The sequence below is a fragment of the Hippopotamus amphibius genome, chromosome 11 (genome assembly GCF_030028045.1).
Source record: "Hippopotamus amphibius kiboko isolate mHipAmp2 chromosome 11, mHipAmp2.hap2, whole genome shotgun sequence".
NCBI classification, from domain to species: domain Eukaryota; kingdom Metazoa; phylum Chordata; class Mammalia; order Artiodactyla; family Hippopotamidae; genus Hippopotamus; species Hippopotamus amphibius.
Window position 1 is genome coordinate 76,383,659 of NC_080196.1, and position 18,300 is coordinate 76,401,958.

An 18,300-nucleotide genomic window follows, 5' to 3' on the forward strand; every position below is an offset into this window, starting at 1 on the left:
CCTGCCGTCTGTTGGATTTATAAAGTAGTCTTTATTCCTTTCTGTCTCCTTTTTAGCCCCTTGCCATTTGAGAGCTACAAAGTGTTTTTCTTTTGGTAGCTTCCCTCTTAATATAATAAAGTCTAAAGTTATCCAGCATTCTGTTCTTCTCCTGAGGATTACAAGGACTGTAGTGTATGCTTAAATTACTCACTAAACATGTTTTCCCCTCCCTAATTCTTATAGTTATCTAGTTTACATACATTAAAAATTTTTTTTAAATCAGTTATTATGACTTTTTTGTCAATAGTAAATTGAAATATTTTTCAATTTTTGTGTTCACAATTGCTTTCTGTATACCACTCCTTTCTTATGGGTTCACATCATCCTTTAATAGTTTTCCACAATGACGGTCTTAGAGTAGTATGCTTTCCTGGTCTTAGAATGAAAACGTCTTTATGTCATCTACAGTCCTGAGAGCATCTAGCTGGGTTTGAAATTCTAGATTGACAGTTATGTTTGGCTTTTTTCCCTCAGAAATATTTCTCCACTGTTTTCTGGTATCTATTATTGATAAGTGTTAGAAATGTGTTCCTTTCCAGTATATTTGTGTTTTTCTCCTCCCCTCTTTGGTGGCTATCATGGTTTTCTCTTTATACCTGCAGTTACAGCATAATGTACTGAAGTATGAATTCATCTTTCTTTATCCTGCTTGACAGCTGTAGCACACTTTTAATCTGAGAACTTGGGACTTCCTTCATGCCCTTTGGTTTCTCCACCATTCTCTCCATTTTGTTCTTTGGAAACCCTACTTAGATACCTGCTGGAATTTCTCAGTCTATCTTCCATGGCTCTTAACTGCTTTCAGGTTAACAAAAATATCTGTCTCTGTGCTGTGTTCTGGGTGAACTTCTCATCACTAGTTCTCTTGTCATCTATGTCCAATCTATAGTTTAACTCTATGTGCTATGCTTTGGTTTCAATCATATTTTTCATTTTCAAGACTCCCAACTAGTCATATTAAATTTTTCTATTTCTACTGAAATGTTTCAGTTTCAGAATTTCTTATTCTCCATGGATGCTTTATTATCAACTATCTCTGATTATCCAGAATACATATATTTTAAAGTCTTGGTCAGGCTACATATCTAGAATAAACATATCTCAATAGTTGATTCTGTTGGCAATCTTTCTTAGCACTGGATTTTGCAATTTATTTATCAGTGTTCTGAATGGAAGGCTTTCATTTTGGGATGGTTACTTATTTCTTCTTCTTTCTCTCTGTGTATACACTTTCCTGTCTAGTAGTTTTGCATTTTCTTCTAGCAGGTTCCTGGGCCCAAGTCTGGAAAATAGTCTTATGATGACTTTCTGGAGCAGCTGTTTCATGAGTATACTGGAGACATCACATATCTGGTCATCGAGCAAGCAGAGGACACAAAGTTGTACTGTTGTTATCCCTAGACCCACAACTTCCTATGAAACCACAGCCTTTGGCAGAAGATTGGTAATATCTACCTTCTTTTCAAAAGTGGGTTAAGTTCTACTCCAGTCTCTGGCTTCAAGCAGTGAGTGTGGCTCTAGCTCCTGACCCCACATGGATCTGGTCTCACTTGCAGACAAACTCCTGGGTGCCACCACCTGCTTGGAATACAGCGTCCAGCAGGCCCATGGCTTCATTTTCACTTACTACTTGGCAGTTCTAGTCTATGAAGATATTAATCTTGTTTCTGGAAGCCCAGTTATTGTCTTTTTGGTTTTCTCTTTTTATATTTTACCTGTCATTGCTATGTGTTTGGAGAAAAGGGAGTGAGTTGAAACAAACAATGCGCCATCTTGACTAGAAACTTATATAATCTCTTAGCATTGTATTTGAACAAAATTTGCTTACTAAACTGTATAAATAAGATTAACGGATTTTTAAAGCTCCTTATTTGTACCTAAATGGCAAAATAATTACAAAATATTTTCATAAATGCAAATTAAATCCTAACTTGAGGTTCAAAATATATGTACTTGAAAGTACATATATGTATTTGTACTATTTAGTATAAGTATTAAAATGTATTTATTCTAAAGTAAAGGACTTCTCTGGTGGTGCAGTGGTTAAGAATCTGCCTGCCAATACAGGGGACACGGTTTGATCCCTGGTCGGGGAAGATCCCACATGCTGTGGAGCAACTAGGCCCATGCACCACAACTACTGAGCCCGTGCTCTAGAGCACTCGAGCCACAATTACTGAGCCTAAGAGCCACAATTACAGAAGCCTGCGTGCCCCAGAGCCTGTGCTCTGCAACAAGGGAAGCCACCGCAATGAGAAGCCTGTGTACCACAACAAAGAATAGCCCCCGCTCACCACAACTAGAGAAAGCTAGCGCGCAGCAACAAAGACCCAATGCAGCCAAAAAAAGGTAAATGTACAAAACAGACAATGCAGAACAACTTCTTACACCTCTGAAATCAAATTAGTCTTACTTCTACAAGAAACAGGACTCACAAACTAACATTTATCAATTTTAACCAAAAATAAACTTAAGAAACTTTTCTATTGTATTTAACTTAAAAGAAAATCAGCTAAATAGGCAAAACAAAAACATTTTTTACTATGCTTAGTGAAAAAGAAAGATTTATACCTTTTCACTTGTTAAAAATTTTGCAAAATATACATGCTCTCCTCCTGTTTTTAATTCTTCCATCTTCTTCCTTGAGGCCTGAGTATCATCTAATTTATAACTCTTAAAAACTGCTAGGACTTCTTCAGAATACTGTGAAGTAAAAATATCGATTAGTTTTATTTGGCATTGTGGCCAAATCGTTTGTTTAGTGCTCTTCTTTATCGAAATAATGTACAATTTATTCCCAGTTAATTGTAGATGCATACTTAAGGCACACTAAACAAGAAAAATTATGACAGCAAAATGAGGGTAAAGCTATTCTGTGTGAGATTTCATGGGTATCATAAAAGAAGGGATAAACTCCCTATTTCTGAAGAAATGTGGTTTCTTATGCAGTTTGTGTAAGGGGCAAACAGAGAAAGGAATGCTTTGAGAGAATAGAGAAATTTACCAATAAAATTAGCTGTTTAATCAGCAGCAGAAACTCTCAAGCATTTCTTGTGCTAAAGACAGTTACCAAATAAAAATATGATGTCAAACCCTACCCAGTTGAGGGACAATTCCAGATGATTTCTCACTTACCACTTAATCTGAATTTGGATATTTATGGGGGTGGGGTGGAGACTGCATATAAAATAAAAACTTTAAAAAGTAACACAGAACACATACCATGCTACTTTTAAGAGCTACCTATTAATCTCAGATTTTGATTACAACAAAAAAGGACGATCTGACCTTTAAGTAGGCAAGAAAAAGAAATATAGAGAATTCTTATAAAAAAGAGGTTAGCAAACTTTTCCTGCAAAGAGTCAGATTGTAAATATTTTAGACTACACGGCTCAAATGGTCTCAATCACTACTCAACTCGGCCATTACAGCACAAAAACAACCACAGATAATATATAAATGACTGGTGTGGTTGTGTGTCAATATTAACTTCATTTACAAAAGTAGGCATTAGGCTGAATGTGGTCCAAGACCATAGTCTGCAGAGTCCTGTTCTAACAGGATAGCTGAAATAATTTTGTGCAAATCTGTAGAATGTATTCTGCAAAAGTTCATCAATTCATGTTGACAACGCTCACCATGTAAAAAAAAACAAAAAACAAAAAACCAAGACTGTAATTACTAACTTTTAAATCCTCAAGTCATTTATAAACTACTCTCAAAATCAACTGTTTATATACTTACAACTTAGCTTCTATATTATGAAATAGGTATAAAAACAAAAGAGATAGAACTATATAGTGAAAAGTATGCTGGACAAGAGTCAAGTTCTAACTCTGCCATTAGCTATAAAATACTGGGCTTTTGATGGTCTGTGATTGGCAACTCACCTTGAGAAAAGTTTTCCATGAAATTTTCTCATAGCACTGCACAGGGTTCCTGAAGTAATCCTGAAGTGACCAAAATTTTCGGTACAGGTTGTAATCAATTGGAATGGAGCTGATAAAATAAATGTTATATTAAATACATCATTTAAGTTTTTTTAGAAATATCTAAGTGCTTTAACTTTTCTTGGATCACGAATCCTTTTAAAAAGCTAATGAAATTGTGATTCTACCTCCTGAGAACTTCATCTAACCTGAGTATGCCAATCAAAAAATTTGAGCCTGGAAAAAAAAAAAAAAAGCTAATGAAAGCCATGGCCTCTTTCCCCAGAAAAATACACACATTTATAAATACTTATACAAACTTCTATAAATACTTTCAGGGGGTTCACAGACCCCTGTTCTCTATCTTCAGTGGTGGAACCCCTGAATTTTGGCTGGATACATTCAGAATTTAAGGCTATGTTTCCCAACCCCTCCTGCACTAGATGTGGCCATGTGATTAAATTTCAGCCAGTCAGTGGGGAGCAGAAGTCAATTTTACCATTTTTCCTTTTCCCTGGCTAGAATGCAGATGTGATGATGAACCATCCTGGACTATATGAAAAAGAGCAAATACCAAGAGATGGTGGATCAAGAAGTTAGAAGGAACATGGGTCCCTACACAATCTCCCTGAAGAGTGCTACTGTATCAGCCCTGAACCACCTGTCTTCAGACTTTTACATGAAAAAGAAGTCAATTTCTATGTTGTTTAAGCTAATGTTAATTTGATTCTAATGTTAAAAGCCCTAAGCATTATATCCTAACCAACACACTAAGTTAAGAAGACCTAGTATGAAACAAACACATTAGGTATATATCAAGTTAGTATTACAAAAATGGCATTACTAATTCAACTTCTAATTTGGCTATGTTACAAATCTTCAGTGTCAATACATGTTCTCTTAATTTTTAATTTTACAAGCAATCATCACGCTCCAAAATGTTTGCATTTTTAATTTTAAAACAGACATTTCAGACTTTATATTAGGAAAATCCTCTATATTATTAAAAACTGCCAACAAAGTCTTTTAGTAGTAATCATATGTCAAAAATGCTTGAGGTATCAACTATTTCATATCCTCAAATATCCACAAAAATTTTCAACATCACCTCTGTAAAGTTAATTTTGTCTGTAAACACAACCGTATACTACCTTATTCCATGCTTTCCAAATAAACGTATGGATTACAGTTAGCATCTTTGCTAAGCTTTATGCCCATACAAATATTCCAAGTAAGACTGTAATTTTATATGGGAAACAGTAAGTAGGTTTAGTGATCCACACAGCACCACAAGCTCAAAGTGAAATAGAAGGGAGAAGGGGAGGTTGCCTGTGGTTGGCTTTTCAAATGTTATGAATATATGCAAGGTAGGCTACCTCTAAACAACCGACTGCCTGCACACAATTTAGAAACCAACTAATACAGTCCATTAGTGATTTAGGAGTTACAATTTTAAGTAGTATACATGAAAGTCACAAACAAGAAAAATCTATCAGCATGATTTTCTTTCCTCCTTGTCTACATTCTCACCTTAGTACTTGATAAGTCATTAAGGTATTATCTTTATAAATCAAGAAATCTGAACTTCTAAACACTCACCAAGTTGTTGGAGCTTCATCATCTCCCATTTCACCTTCTTCTACATCCATTCCTTCTTCTCTGTCCTCTGTATGCTACATTAAAAAAAATGTACATCCTGTCATGAAGCAGTTTTCAGGCAGAAGAGAATTCTATATGAGCCCTGTCATACTGAGAACTCAAGAGCAGTATGACAATAAGATAGTCATGAAGACACAGTGCAAAGTTTTAAACCAGTACTTTTCCAAACATGGTCAGGAGATTCTCTCTAGGAACAGATAATCTATGGCAAAATATGATTTGGAAATACAACATATGATGACCTTTTGGAAAAGTGAGACAATCATTATACTAAGGACTCCAAGAACTACAGTAAATAACTCTTAAAGTGAATTTAAGTAGTTTTTGTCCCTAACTTTAATTCGACCCTGAAAAATCTTCCCCCACACGTACACAAAACACTTATGATCTGGGAACACTTTAGGATATACTGCGTGTCCAGCTGCATATTGAAAAATTTTAAATAACAAGTATACATAGAATACCTAAAAGATACATAAAGGAGAAAGACAAGTTTTGAAAAATCTTAAGAGTCAATATCATTTCCAAACTGATAATTATAATTTAAGAGAGAAATTAAGTACTCTGATTAATTTAAAGTGAAATATATTAGTTACATCTAATTAATAATTTTTTAAACTTTATAACTTGCTCCTAAATGAACAGCAGGTACTGACTCTCCAAAAATTTGCCAGCTCTGGACTATCTTCTGGATATGTCAAAAATTATCTTTAAAAATAAAGTTGATTTTGCTGGTGTCCTTTTGAAAAAAATCAGTGGGCAAACGATGGATTATTTAACAAATGGTTCTGAGATAACTGGCTCACCATTTGAAAAAATAAAATTGTAACTCAACTTACTCCAAACTCCAACATTCCTGCTGGGTAAAAGATTTAAAAAATAAAATCATAAAAGCAACAGAAGAAAACAAAGGGAATTATATACTCCTGTGCAGTGGAAGCCTTCAGTATGACCCAAGGCAGAAACGATAAAACAAAAGTCCAACAAATATTACTATTACTATATCCAAATTTAATAGCTCCATACAGCAAACTTTATAGAGTTACAAGAAAAACCATAAACTGAGGAAAAAAATATATCAACACATGGTAGGAATGAATTAATAATATTCTACATAATGAGTTTCTACACATCAAAAAAAAAAAGACATAGCAGCAGTAAAATGGGCAAATGTCATAAATAGGCAATTCTCTTCCTCACTGTTTCTAATCAGCACAGAAGAAAAATAAATTCCAATAAACATATAGTAAGTTCCTCCACTTCATTAATAACCAAGGAAATGTAAGTTAAAACAAAGACAACTTACCTTTCAAGTGTGTATTCAATTAAGCAAAATTTTAAAAACTGATAATTTCGCATGTTGGTGTGAGGCTGGGAGGAAATGGGAAGGCATTTTCCATGTGTCACTGGTGGTAGTATAAATGGGTACCACGTTTTTGAGAAGTACCAGGCAATAGTTATCAAAATTTGATATATGCATTTATTTTGACACATAAATTTCACTTTTCAAAATTTATCCTAAAGACACACCTGCATAGTTTAGCAATGATATACAAAATAGTATTTATTGTCATGTTGTTAATGATTTTTCACTATTAAAGATTATCTAAATGCCCGCTGACAGGGGACTACAATACATCCAAAGACTTATCATGAGGCATTAAAACACAGAGACAAATCTAAATGTACTGAGGCAGAAATGCAATCATTTTATACTGTTAAAAGAAGAAAGTGAATTTCAGAACAGTATGTATTGTATGACCTCATTTTTGGAATAGAACTATATACACACAAAAAGTCCTATAAGGACAGAAAGAGAATGTTAAGAGTGGTTATCTTTGGGGCCTCAGATTATCGGATAGCTGTACTTATTATTTTAAATATTTCTATTTTGATTGCATTTTTTCTACATAGAATACATATTACTTCTATAAATTGGAAATAAAGGTTTTTAAAATTTTTGATTTAGAAGACTCATTCATCTGAGTTATCTCAATAACAAACTTAAAATATGTTCTATAGATTTCATATCAGCCTCACCTTCTGACCCAATGTGCTTTCTTGCTCATTGGTATTAAAAACAGTGACATTTTCCAGATTAAATTGACTCTGCAAGTTAAGACCTATTAAAAAAAAAACATTTTCAAAGCAAATCCGTCAAACACCTAAACTTGTTTAAGAATATAACTTTGTTGTCATATAACCAAAATACATAAAATGATAAATCCATAATTAAGCAAAAGATCAAATTAGAAATAACGTCACACTTGATTTTCAAATTCTTTCTAAAATAGGTTTCTTTAAGGTATCTTTAGAGTATGCAGAATTCTATATACACTGTAACACATATAGTTGATCCTTATTATTTATGAATATTCGAGAACAATTTTACAGAATGCAATACATAGTAATTTATAATTTTGCTAAAGCACAAACAGAAATTGTATTAATTAAAAAGTGTGAATGTATAACAATATTTTTAGTAAATATGCTATAGTTAATGGGAGCCAGGTTTCTCACTGTCTGGGAAAGAAGTTATAAACAAGCAGGTCTATCGGTGCTAGATTAGAGTCGCAGGTTACCAGTCACTATGATATCATTGTTTTTGTTGGTGGTCATTTAAGAAAAATGTAGACAGATAAAGAAATATAGATGCGTATGTATACATGTTGGTATACATACATTTCTTTCCGAGCTCTGTCCACTGAGAAGGCTTAGAAGCAGTGACATGCTAGTAACAATTAGCATAGCTAGGGCCCAGATCTTGTCTTCTAAATACTGTTTTTTAATAAAACAAAGCAGGCTCTTTGGAGAAGTGGCTGATTCCAAGGGTTGGGCAGTGAAAATACAAGATGTACCTGGACTATCCTTTCCTATCAGGAAAACAGGAAAGAGTTCCCAATGGGAAAAACTAAAACAATTTGAGCAACAAAATAAATAATGATACTATGAGATTATATCCCATATAAAATAAATATCCATGAGTTCATACTGAAACAGACGACTGAATTAATAAGTAAACAAGGGAGAAGAAACAACTCTTTTTAGAGAAGAATCCCAATTCATAAACGCAGAAGAAATGAAAGAAATAGAAAATCACCACCAGGACAACCTAATAATAATCACTGTAGGCAAGATCCACTGATGAACACTGCTACACTCAGCCGCCAAAGGTCCAAGGAGAAAAAGAGTATCTGCATAGCTCCAAAGTACCTCCTTCTAAATATTAATTAATTACAAAGGGGAAACAGTAACCTTGTAGTAGAGAAATATGGTGATCAAGGATAACATCTTTGGTAAAAAAGACACATCAACACCACGATGAAACAATGCACTGAGAAGGGCATATCACCTCTGTGGTTTTCTTTCCCAAATCCATAACTTCAATCTAACTATGAAAAATATCAGACAAACATAAATTGATGGGCACTCGATAAAATATCTCACCAGTACTCTTCAAAACTGTCAAGGTCATGAAAAAAATAGCAAAGACTGAGGAAATGTCACTGACTGGAGAGATTAAAGTGACACGACAAGTAAACAGGATTCTGGCCTGGATTCTTAAGCAAAAAAGGAAGCAGTGATAAAATTGGTAAAATCCAAATAAAGTCTGTAGCTAATAGTGCTACACCAACATTGACTTCTTAATTTTGATAACTGTACCATGGTATGTAAGAGGTTAACATTAGGTGAAGCTATTTGGGTACTCTATACTATCTCTGCAACTCTTAAACCTAAAGTTATTTTAAATCAAGAAGTTTTTTTTTTTTTAAAAAGCTGGTATCCCAGATGAAGTCATTAAACTAGTGAATGAAGCTGGCTGACCACTCAGCATTGACTACTCTAAATATCCTTGTCTATTCTCTATTTATTACTCAACATAGCACCTGCCATAATTCTCATTAGTTAAAATTTTCAGCCATACTTTACTAAATTTAATGGGTAAATTACATGCTAAAACAGCTTTCTGAAGGTATTGGGATATACTCTAGTGAATCTCAAGCACCTATAAATGTAAAAAAAGAAGAAAAGAAAACTGTAGGAAGATATCACCAAATGCCAACCTACCTTATGTTAGGGTGATAGGATTGATTATGAATGTTTTTTCCCCTTCGTTTTCCAAGTTTTCTGAAATAAGGCTGGGTTACTTTTATAATTTAAAAATTAAAGCTATAATTTATTAAGAGTTATTATATATATAATATATATAAAGTTTAAAGCTATCTTTAGCAACATACTGTTAGTCTTTCAACTAGTTAATAAGAGAAAGAAAAAAGTGGTTTCTCTATGTCTTGTCCATTTAGGAATGTAGTGTATCTAAAATGATCTAAAATGTAGTGCATCTAAAGTGATCTAAAATGTTTTTTAAAAAATGAGAGTGGAGGCTGGAGATACACAAGAAGGACTAAAGAATAGATGAAAATTGAAACCTTGTTCTTATGTCTTCTGTAAATTCCAGAAAAAGAAATCACAAATCAGTAGTTACGAGGGGGTACTTCATTTCACAAAGAGATAGTTTTACTAATCACATATTTAAATGGCTACTAGATGTCTGGTACTGTTCTAGGCACAGAAAATGCCAAGGTGAACAACACAAACACACTGAAAATGCCAGATGGCGCCAAATTCTAAGAAGAGATTTGAAATCAGGTCGTGATAATAGGTAACTATGGTAGCAGGTTTAAATTAGATGTTCAAAGAGAACCTCTCTAAGGAAGTAAATTTTAAACTGAGATTGAGTGGCAGCAAAAGTTAGTAATGTCACAATAATGAACAAAAGGATTACAGACAGCAGGAGGAGTCAGCGCCAAGGTCCTAAGGTTCAACTGATCTTAATATTTTGAAGGAAAAAAGAAGGCAAGATGCCAACTCAAGGGGAAAAGAATAGTTTTTTCAATAAATGGTGCTGGGACAACTCAGTATCCAGATATAAAAGAATGAAATTGGATCCCCACCTCACACCACATATAAAAATTAACTCAAAATGGATCATATACCTATATGTAAGAGCTAAAACTCTTAGGAAAAAAACATAGATCTAAGTCTTTGTGACCTTGGGTTAGGCAATAGTTTCTTAGATACGACACCAAGAGCACTGGCAACAAAAGAAAAAATAGATATATTAAACTTCATCAAAATTTAAACAATACTGCTGTATTGTGTTGCAAACAATACTACCAAGAAAGTGAAAAGGCAATCCACAGGATGGGAGAAAATGTATTACATTTAATATAATAAATTATATATCTGATAAGAGTCTAGTAACCAGAATATAAAAAGAACTTGTACAACTAAGTAATAAAAAGACAAATGACCCAATTTTTAAAATAGGCAAAGAATCTGAATAGGCTATTTTTTTCAGGAAGACATGCAAATAACCAATAAGCACATGAAAAGATGTTTAACATCTTTAGTCATTACAAAAATGCAAACAAACCAAAACCATGAACTATCACCTTACACCCACTAGGACGGCTATAATAAAAAAGACAGTAAATAGTATAGTAAGTGTTAGCAAGGGTGTGGGGAAACTGGAAGCCACTTGTATCAATAATAGGACTGTAAAATGATGCAGCCTCTTTGGAAAACAGTCTGGTAGCACCTTAAGAACTTAAATACAGAGTTACCATATGACCCAGTAATGCTACTCTTAGAAATATATCTGGGAGAAATTAAATCAGTTACCGTATGACCCATCAATTCCATCCTATGCACGTGCCCAAGAGAAGTGAAAACATACATCCACACAAAACGTGTACACAAACATTCACGGCAGCATTATGCACAATAGCCAAAAAGCAGAAACAACCCAAATGTCCACTAACTGATGAATGGATAAAAAAAATGTGGTATACTCATATAGAGAATATTATTCAGCTGTAAAAAGGAACTACTGATACATACAACACAGATGAACCTTGAAAATATTAAGCTAAGTTTAAAAAGCCAGTCACAAAAGACCACATATTGTATTATTTCATTTTTTAAATGCCCAGAATAGGAAAATCCATAGAGACCAACGTGTAGATTAATGGTTGTTTAGGGCCTGGGAGAGAGGGGAAGGATGGCCGTAAGTGGAGAGTGACAGTTAATGGGGACAGAGTTCCCTTTAGAAGGAACAATGTTCTAAAATTAGACTGCAGTGATCACTGCACAACCCTGTAAATATACTAAAAAACAGTAAATCGTGCATTTTCAGTGGTGAATTGTATGGTATGTGAAGGCACATCTCAAATAAGCTGTTAAAAAATATAAAAAGCTGAGCTTTCAGTAACGGAAGGCTAATTAATTAGCTAATTAATTAATTAATTCAGATTAACCCTCTCACTAAGGACAACTAAAAACTTGGATTAATTACATTAATTCCATAAATACTCACAGAGCATAAACCATGTTCACAGCACTGTTTTAGGCAATGAAATAGAAAAATGTTTTCTCAAAAATAGTAAAAAGCTGACACTCAGTGTGGAATATCTGGCAAAAATCAAGAAGGTAAGCAACATAAGCAGTGCTTTATTAGCACTCAAAGCCACATCTGTCTTGAAGACATCTGCCAAATAAGAAGAATCAGTTGCAAAACTGAGCTACTCATTTAGCAGCTTCCTGAAGTGAGGATGATAAAAACAAACCTCTGAGTCCAAGGAAGGTGGGAAATCTAATAAATCCTACCCCAACCATCTTCTAGACTGGGATCTGTAAGGCTACGTCCTCAGGTAACGATGAACCAAAATGCAATCCAGTGCCAAGTCTTCTCGATAATCTAAGGAATCATAGGCCTTGAGCTGGACTAGATTATGGTCATCTTGGACTAGTAGTAGCACCCTTCTAAAGGTCCCGGGCAGGAGTAATGAAAACTCTAATCTCTACTCTGTAATGGCCTATATGAGAAAAGAATAAACAAACAAAAAAAGGAGTGGATATACGTATAACTGATTCACTTTGCTGAAACACATGAAACTAACACAATGCTGTAAATCAACTATACTCGAATTAAGAAAAAAAAAAAGGAAAAGAAAAAAAAAAACTATCTGGAGAAAGGTTCTAATCTAGGTTGCAAAATTATTCTCTCAAATATCTTCTCAAATATAACATCAAATACTAACCAGAAACACAAAGAGGTAAGACACCATGGGTGAGAAACAGTAGAAACAGACACTAAAACATACTCACAAAGACTTAAGACACTGGAATTATCAGACACATAAATAAACATAACAATGCTTACCCTGGTTAGAAAATTAAAAAACAAGTTTGAAAATATCAGCAGGGAATAAGAAACTAAAAAGTGACACAGCAGACTTAAAAAAGACTTTCTAGAAATGAAAAATACAATTACTGAAATTAAGAACTCATCTAGCAGCAGATAATTCACAGCTGAAGAGAAGTAGTAAACTGGAAAACATTTCTCAAGAAATTATGCAGAATGTGATGGAGAGAGACAAAGAGATGAAAAATGTAGAAAGTGTAAGAGACAGAGGATACAGTGAGAAGATATAGGATGTTTACTAGAAGTCCATAAACAGAAAAAAAGAAAGAAGCATATACAATATTTGAAGAAATAACAGCTTAAATTTTTACAAACTGGGTGAAGGACAACCAATCCATAAATTCAAGATGCCCACAAATCTGAAGAATATAAATTTAAAAAATCCATGCTTAGATACAACACATAAAACTGAAAAACAAAAAAATAAAAAAACCAAAAAACCCAAAGAAAAAGAAAATCTTAAGAGCAAATAGAGAGAGGAAAAAAAACCCCTAGATTGTCTTCATAGGAGTTAGACTGACATTTGACTTATCTACAGAAGGTAGAAGGCAAAGTAATGATTATCTCCCACTAAGTGAAATTCTATATCCAGTGCCAACCTACAATCTTCTATCTATTGAAACCATTCTTTAAGAATAAAGAAATAAAGATTTTCAGACAAAACACAAATCTACACTAAAGAAAGGTCTAAAGGGGAAAATAGAAGGTCAGAAATACAAGTGGTAAATACACTGGTAAATCGAAATTAATCCTGACCACTTTAAATAGGAGGAAAGGAAAAAACACAGATCTAGCAGGACAACAAGAAAGCCATGCGTGAAAAAACTGCTAACATATACTATAGGTTTTACCACATGCAGGCACTACTGTAAGCTCTTCACATATTTTAATTCACTTAACCCTTATAGTAACATATGAAGTAGGTGGTATATTAGCCTCATTTCAAGGAAAGAAAGACCGAAATAAAGAGAGATTAAAATCTGGCATATCTGAACAGACTGTGCTTAGAGAACTGGCAATGTTCCATTTCTGGACTGGGACAGTGGTTACACAAGTATTTGCTTCATAACTATTATACTCTACATTTATTTTTTGCACTTTGCCGTTATATTTCACAATAACAAATGTAGAAGAAATGAACGGAAGTCAATGTGGCTTAACAGTAGTGACTGAGGGAGAAAATGGAAGCAGAACGATAGGTATACATTAGGAAATAAAATAAAAACATGATTCATATCCATATATTTTAGTATGATTCAACTGTACATTATTATTAATAAGCTTTGAAGAATCAATGATTTTAAGGGTTACCTGTATTGTACACTGGGACAGGTAGAACTACTTATAAGTAAAAGAAAATAAAGTGACAATCTCCTATGTTACCTTTCAACTTTTTAGAACCATTTTTCTTTTTTTTATCATCATGGTAAATTCTAATCCATTAAAAACTGGTAAAGATTTCCCTGCAAAGCATTTTATGTACAAAAGTTACCTGACTTCTCAGATAAAGGGAAAAGCCTGGCCAAAAAGAGCTGAATTCGTCCACAGAAGACAGTGTTCTGGGATTTTGATAATCTTCGTAGGAGATCTAACAACACATGGAAACAAAGGTTACACAGAAGAGATCACTCTATGTTTATTACAACCATACCCAAGTTTCTTAACCAGTTTGCCAAAAGTGTTTTCCTAAGGCAGCAATTCTCAAAATGGGGGTAGAAAACTATTTTTGTCACAAAAAAAGCACTAGAAAATTAGCAATAAAACAAGTTTAGCATGGGCAAGATAAACTTCACAAAATTTTTTTGGTTTTCATTAAGTTTATACCCAAAACGGGAATACTTTAAAGCAAATGATTAGTTTTCAGTCATACTGCTATTTAAAAATGCAGACTGCTATTTACAATCTACTTAAAAAACTATACCACTTGTGTTTAATTCTACCACCTGTTTTCCTGGCCACATTTACTTTTTAAAAAGCAATCATTTACTATTGAATTACTTACCATTGCACATACGTAGTAAATAATTTTTCCCAGCAGAATAGAATGTATTCTGAAATTGAGACAGAAATTACTATTGTTCTGAAGTTACTGCACATCCTTCAATAATAAGACACAGGAAGTAAAATTTTAAAAAATACTAACATGCACTGAGAATCTACTATGCCACCTTCACTTTCTTCAAGCAAATAACATTTTTAATTAAAAAAATATTTTCAAATATATAACAAAACACAATTCTAAGTTAACTTTTAAACATGTAAAAGTGTGTATTTTCAACTGTTTCTACTCAAATTTTGTACTTCCGTTTTTTCTCCACACATGACTCTTACTTGGCTTTTCCAAGAGAGCAGAATATATAACTCTCATAGGGACAAACTTTTTGGTTATCAGAAATATTAGAAATATAAGCAAAAAAAACCAAAAACCAAAAACCAAAAAACTATCCTCAGAACTCTGGATCTATAAAAAGATAATGTTAGCAGAAAAAGAAACTAAGGCACTTACTGACTTCCAAGTAGCAACATTTTTTTCCACAAAAGTGAATATTGTGTCACACTGATCCAAAGGAAGACAATCCAAAACATCTCCCAACAATACAAATGGTGTAGATGCCGTACAAATACCTTCAAGTGGAGCACAAGCCAATTTAAATGTTTAAAATAGTGTTGAGTAAAAGAGCCCATGCAAAGCAATTTTGAAGAAAATCTTAAAGGTACACTTTGTCAGCCCTAACAAGGCTGTGAAAGGTAAGAAACGGAAGCAACCTAAAGTCCCCAAACAGGATACACTTAAGTTAAGTTTTGGTCTGTGATGAAGACCACCACTCTTGATAGCACTCTTAGAGCATTTACTACATGCCAGGCACACTAAGCACTTTACATACACTAACACACGTAACCCTGATAACCCTATGAGGTAGATAACATTAGCTCCAGTTCACAGAATGGGAAAACCAAGACACAGAGAAGTTAAATCACTTGCCCAAGATCGCAGAGCCAGTAAGTGGTAGAGCTGGGATACGAACCCAGGCAGTCTGGCTCCACAGTCTGTTTTCTTCACCACTAAGCTATTCAAAAGAATATAATGCAGCCAATTAAAAACGATGGATATGATGACTATAATAACTTGGAAAATGCTTACGATATAATGTCAAGTGAAAAAGGCAGGGTTCAGAACTGTATGGATAGTATGGTTATAATAGTAAAACCTTTTAAAAACTAGAGAAACTAAAACCACATACCAAAATAAATGGTAGTTTTTTAAAGTAGAAGAATTAAGACTAGTATTTTCCCTTTTGCTCATTTCCAAATGTTCTGTGATACTGCTAAATTTAAAGTGTCTGTGATTCGAAGAGATCTACTTCAAAAAAGAAAACAAAAAGGTTTGACACTGATTTCAACTCTTATTAAACTTTTAAAACAATAGGATTGTTTCAAGGGGAAAAAAACTAAAATAAAAAGTAGTTTATTTCTAAATTCAATCTTGTTAAAGTAGAGCAATAAATTAAAGATTTTAAGGTCATCTAGGCTAGCTAAAAATACTTTTATCTCCCTGTTCATTCTTCCTTCTATTTTTAGGTAACAGAAACTAATACTTGTTAAGTGTTTAGGAAAAGTAGCTTTAAGCATGGTATGTAAGAAAAAAAAAGTATTGAGGGGGCACTATTAGCCCAAAATACGCATTAACACAGTACGTTCTGAAACAGGCAGTAGTATTTCCAGCTCTACTCTACACTGGTAAGATCACATCTGGAATGTGATATGAGGGATACTGCCTAGAACCAGTGAGGCATAAAGCAGCAAATTTCAACTCAACAGAAAGGAAATGTGATCATCAGAACTATCTAACAGAAATCAAATAGTGAGCTCCATCAACGGAAGTAGAGGCTGGATGACCACCCTCCAAGGAAGGATGTTACTAAGGAAAGACAGGATAGGCCAGAGACAAGACTGGACCAGATGACCTCTAAAGTCCTTTAATACTTAGACTTGTGCTACTTTATGTCCTGTATATCCAAGAGATTTAAGAGACATACTCCCTGCCCTTAGATGCAGTATAGTTTGGCAAAAGTTAACTCACATTTAATAATTATAGAACTTAAGAAAATTACCTAGATTCCACTCTCAAAGATTCTAATTCAGTAAAACTAAGCTAAAGCCTGGCAATCTCATTTGAAAATGGAGATTCACTGGTGATTCTGATGAGCTGGGTTATAACATGATCCCCCAATACTCTCACAACCTGTGTCCCAGCCTCTATACCGCCCTCTGCTTCACCTTAACCTTGGCCACAGATACCTCCTCCTCAGTTCCCACACACCTTGCTAAGTTCATATCTGCATGGTTTTGTTTACAGGGTTTTCTGCCTAAATAGTCTTTCTCCTCTATGTCTCGTGGTAAATTCCTACTCGCTCTTTCAAAGCATACAGTACATTGCACATCTAAAAAACTCTTCTGGTACCTTTGTGCATGCCACCTCATCTATGATTCTGAAGCACACTGTACATAAATTATAGTACTTATCATATCCTAACGGTTTATCTCTGTTATGTAGACTATGAATTTTTTTAAAGGTAGGCATTTTTGAATACCTACCAGTAAAGAGTCTAACACAAAAGCAGCTCAATAAATATCTGCCAAGTTGAATTTAACAAAACACATTTATGGACAATCTGAAAACCTGTCACATAAATAAACAATATAATATTTCTCTCAAGAAGGATTTTTTTCCCATCAAATTAAAATAAAAAGGTATTTAAACTTTTACTTATGGTTTAAGTTTTTAAGTCCTCATCCTTCTCAAATAAAGTTCTAAACACAGACTTTGTATAATTTCAAGCATTAAAAACATTACCAGTTTACAAGAGTATCATATCAGGCTAATCAAGGAACTAAGCAGATGTTGCAAACTGTTTGACAGGAACTGGACAAACAACACTCCACTGTAGAACTCGTTTGAATATGCTTGATAAATGAATGATGAATATGCACCTCATATAAAAGTTTAACACCTACAGTCAGAATTTATGAACTATGCCTAAGTTCATGAACTTGCTTGCTACTACACTGGAAGACTACTTTTACCTTGTATGTTCCAGTTTTTGGAGGAATAAGTATCAAGATAATATGTGAATAATGCTTTACAGATTAAAAGGCATTTTGCACATAAATTGAATGAATAAATGAAATGAATATTTTAACCAAATTGGTTAGAGTACTGATGAACTATTTTCCATTGCTTCTTTCTGCAAACATTTAATGAGCTACTACTATGTATTAGTCACTATGTACTTACTATATGCCTTTTTAAAAGTCTCTTGAAACTATCCCCTACTGCCACTGCCCCATTTTAACCGTCCTCTAGTTTTCCTGCCAGCAGTTTCTCCCAATGCAACGCCTCTT

General features: G+C 33.9%; 1 protein-coding gene across 1 annotated transcript in view; it reads right to left on the reverse strand.

The window, feature by feature from the left end:
• Positions 1-18,300, reverse strand: part of THOC1 (THO complex subunit 1) — a 43,322-nt gene that overhangs the window by 20,886 nt on the left and 4,136 nt on the right. Inside the window, exons 5-11 of the mRNA XM_057699742.1 lie at positions 15,404-15,522; positions 14,900-14,948; positions 14,390-14,485; positions 7,671-7,753; positions 5,571-5,644; positions 3,933-4,041; positions 2,614-2,745 (exon numbers count right to left, since the gene is read on the reverse strand). Of these exons, the coding sequence (XP_057555725.1) occupies positions 2,614-2,745; positions 3,933-4,041; positions 5,571-5,644; positions 7,671-7,753; positions 14,390-14,485; positions 14,900-14,948; positions 15,404-15,522 (662 nt within the window). The remainder of the gene's footprint in view (positions 1-2,613; positions 2,746-3,932; positions 4,042-5,570; positions 5,645-7,670; positions 7,754-14,389; positions 14,486-14,899; positions 14,949-15,403; positions 15,523-18,300) is intronic.